Raw genomic sequence first — 2935 nt, 5'->3', positions numbered from 1 at the left:
CTTTGCTATATAACTCGATATTTCAATAGAAAGACAAGGTGTTTCTGCCAACTTTGAGGAAGATTTGAAATCTCTAGGTAGCAGACAACAGCTCAACATTATTGGTCTTGCTAGATTGCATATGTGACCCACTATGCCTGAGAGAACGACAACACTAGTGCGATGACGCTTGGCTCTGTGGGTGCACGTTAAAACACCGGTGTCTGGATGAGACAAAGTAAAAGTCGATCGCTCTCGTCTTTGTTATCTTCCTTTTCGACAACATGTCACTTCACGTACATATTAGTAATTACGCATTCGCTCAGTCGTGGCTGGCCGGTAGATACGGAATGTTCTGTATCTACTTGGTTAACCGTGTTCACCAGTGCACCGCAGTGGCTTGTTCAATCTTAGTTCCCCAAATTTTGCCAGTATTAATTCATATTTTTATTAAATTAAAACATGTGAACGAAAGTTTTACGTATTGTTGAGAGTGCAGGTAAAGCTTAAATCATTGAAGAAAACATAAAATGTAATAAATCTAAAGTTATTTTCTAGTATGGCCAATGACTCAGGGCTAAAATCGAACATGAATTATCACACATGGTGAAATACATTTTCAAATACTCACCTTTTTTATTCTGTACCCGCAATACATACAGATTTTAGACAATTTTTTCAAATTGTTTTCTTATTTTAGTGACCTTTTTTGTTAGAAATTATGTGATAACTACTTGAGTCTAGTCTAGTCTTCAGCTTTGGTTTATCTTAGAATGGTAGATACATTTTATTTAAACCGTAACTAACAATGGATAACATCAATGAGCTCCCAGTAGAGGTAAGTTTTTTCTTATACTAGAAAAATCTACATACGATTTATTAATCTCTATGGAACTCGTTTTCAGCTGTTAGGACATATCTTCAGCTTCCTTAGCTTACGTGATCGCAAAAATGCAAACGCCGTTTGCACCCTGTGGCACAACGTTCTGCACGGTGTTCGATTCCAACGCCAATGCAAGGTGTCACTAAATCGTAATTTTAACGACGACCTAAATGACTTGGAAAAATGTGTTCTTCGGTGCTTCCGAAACATTCATATCAATTTCTGGTATGAAACAGATTTCGAAGAGAATGACCAACCGGAAATAGATGATATCATACAATTCAAATATCTATACGATCCTACTCCAGAGCACCACCTGATTCAGTTACTATTTGGATTGAACCTGGATCTTGAATGTCTAGAATTGTCGATATCTTTTGAAAGTTGTCGAGAGATTCTTGAGAATCGATTGTCACAGATTATTAATCTGCGTGAGCTTTCGTTAAATTTTGAAACAAAGGAAAATATCACTGCAAAGCAATATTCAACCACGTGGATAATTGAACATCATCACATAGAAAAGCTCACAATCGACCTTCCTTGTGCATATTTACCTTTTAAAGTTATAGCGCCAAATTTAACTAGTCTGGATCTGCCATCAAACTGTCGTCGGGGCTATCAGTTAATTGAAACTTACTGCAGGCAGTTGCAATGTTTAAAAGTAACTATTCAGGATGAGGACACGGTTGACGATATAATGTCGCTATCTTTTCCTTGCTTAACGCATCTGCAAACTCGACCGTATGACGATAACGACAAAGAAATGGAAGTTCGATACGCACGAACACGTAATAAATACGTGGATGTGGAAAAGGAAGAACAGTTTGTCATTAGAATGCCAAAATTAAGATGCTTTGAATCGGAAAACCATTTAATGTTCTTTCGCATTGGTACGGCTCTTTCGAAATTTGCTAAACAGCTCATAGAAGTAACTCTAGAGAATCAGGATATGGATTTGGGACAAATCAAAGCTTTCGAAGCGATACCAATTAAGGTTCCTAGCATTGTGACGACTCCGCTATGTAGTATCAATAACGCATTGCTTTACCCACAGGTGCTCAGCATGCAGCGATGCAAAATTCGGACCCCATCCCAGACTCTACCAACGTTGAACATGCCTCATCTAAACAGTCTAGTACTGCGCTTCAACGAGTCAGATATTGTTTTCAACAACGGACTTTCAGAACTCAAATCACTGAAGCTTACTCTGTCAAGCAGATCGAGAAACCACAAAGTGCTGCACAAAATATGCCACAACTTGCTGAATTTGGAATATTTAGAAATATGGACATATAATGTGGTGAGAACCCTTATATATTTCGCCGCTGTTGAATACTAATCTAATATTTTGCTTTCACACAAAAGTTAGTTAACACAGGGTTTCGATATCTACATAAACTGACGAAGCTGAGAACATTGAAAATATTCGCATGCCAAACAAAGACACCATTTTGGTCGCATTGTTCAGTGATGCCTACTCTTCGCAGGGTAGTTTTTAAAGAATGCAACTTAAATACTTCCACCTTTCAGCAAGTGGCCAAAGTGTTTCCCGGTCTTAAGGAACTCATTTTAGATGAATGCTGTGTAAAATTCAACGATATGAACAGTGGTAAATCGACGTCAGATATGGACAGTGAAAGATGCAATTTTTTATTGCAGCAATTAAAAGAGTTTTTCCCTATGTGCACAATTTCATTGAGTTAGCATTTTTATTGTCATATTTGCTGTGTCCAGGAATTGGCAGCGGATAAATAAAACGCAAGATTTTCTACTCGGCCGTTGAATTAGTCAATGAATTTATCACTTTATCCCTGACCCAATGTGTTTCAGGCATCTTTGTTGTTCGATCTTTAGCCAAAAGTTTCCTTGCATGTCCACTAACATACAAACACCCATCTAGTGCCTCGAAGTCGACAATCCGTTTCCAGTTTTCTACTGAACATAACTTTAGCTTGTCTCGCTTTCGGCATTCGCGCAACATGCCCAATCAACTGGATCTGGCGTACTTTATCAGCTTGCCGATATCGACATGTTTATATACAGGAAACAAAGCAGTGGCACTATAATACCTTT

At 38.1% G+C, this 2935-nt stretch overlaps 1 protein-coding gene across 5 annotated transcripts; it reads left to right on the top strand.

Moving 5' to 3' along the window:
- The first annotated feature begins 283 nt into the window (after nucleotides 1-283).
- LOC131691669 (uncharacterized) lies at nucleotides 284-2633 on the top strand. 5 transcript variants are annotated; one of them, XM_058978241.1, is made up of 6 exons: nucleotides 284-478; nucleotides 538-585; nucleotides 680-817; nucleotides 885-1856; nucleotides 1917-2162; nucleotides 2228-2633. In XM_058978241.1, the coding sequence occupies exons 3-6, from the start codon at nucleotides 788-790 to the stop codon at nucleotides 2564-2566; spliced, it is 1587 nt and encodes a 528-aa protein (XP_058834224.1). In that variant the 5' UTR covers nucleotides 284-478; nucleotides 538-585; nucleotides 680-787; the 3' UTR covers nucleotides 2567-2633. The 5 variants fall into 5 exon arrangements, with proteins under 5 accessions (XP_058834224.1, XP_058834223.1, XP_058834227.1 ...); XM_058978240.1 differs by having other exon boundaries at nucleotides 538-622; XM_058978244.1 differs by having other exon boundaries at nucleotides 527-585.
- Nucleotides 2634-2935: the final 302 nt, after the last annotated feature.

Source organism: Topomyia yanbarensis, chromosome 3 (assembly GCF_030247195.1).
Source record: "Topomyia yanbarensis strain Yona2022 chromosome 3, ASM3024719v1, whole genome shotgun sequence".
Classification (NCBI taxonomy): domain Eukaryota; kingdom Metazoa; phylum Arthropoda; class Insecta; order Diptera; family Culicidae; genus Topomyia; species Topomyia yanbarensis.
The sequence above is the reverse complement of the archived record's forward strand: the minus strand, read 5'-3'. Positions and strand labels throughout refer to the sequence as shown.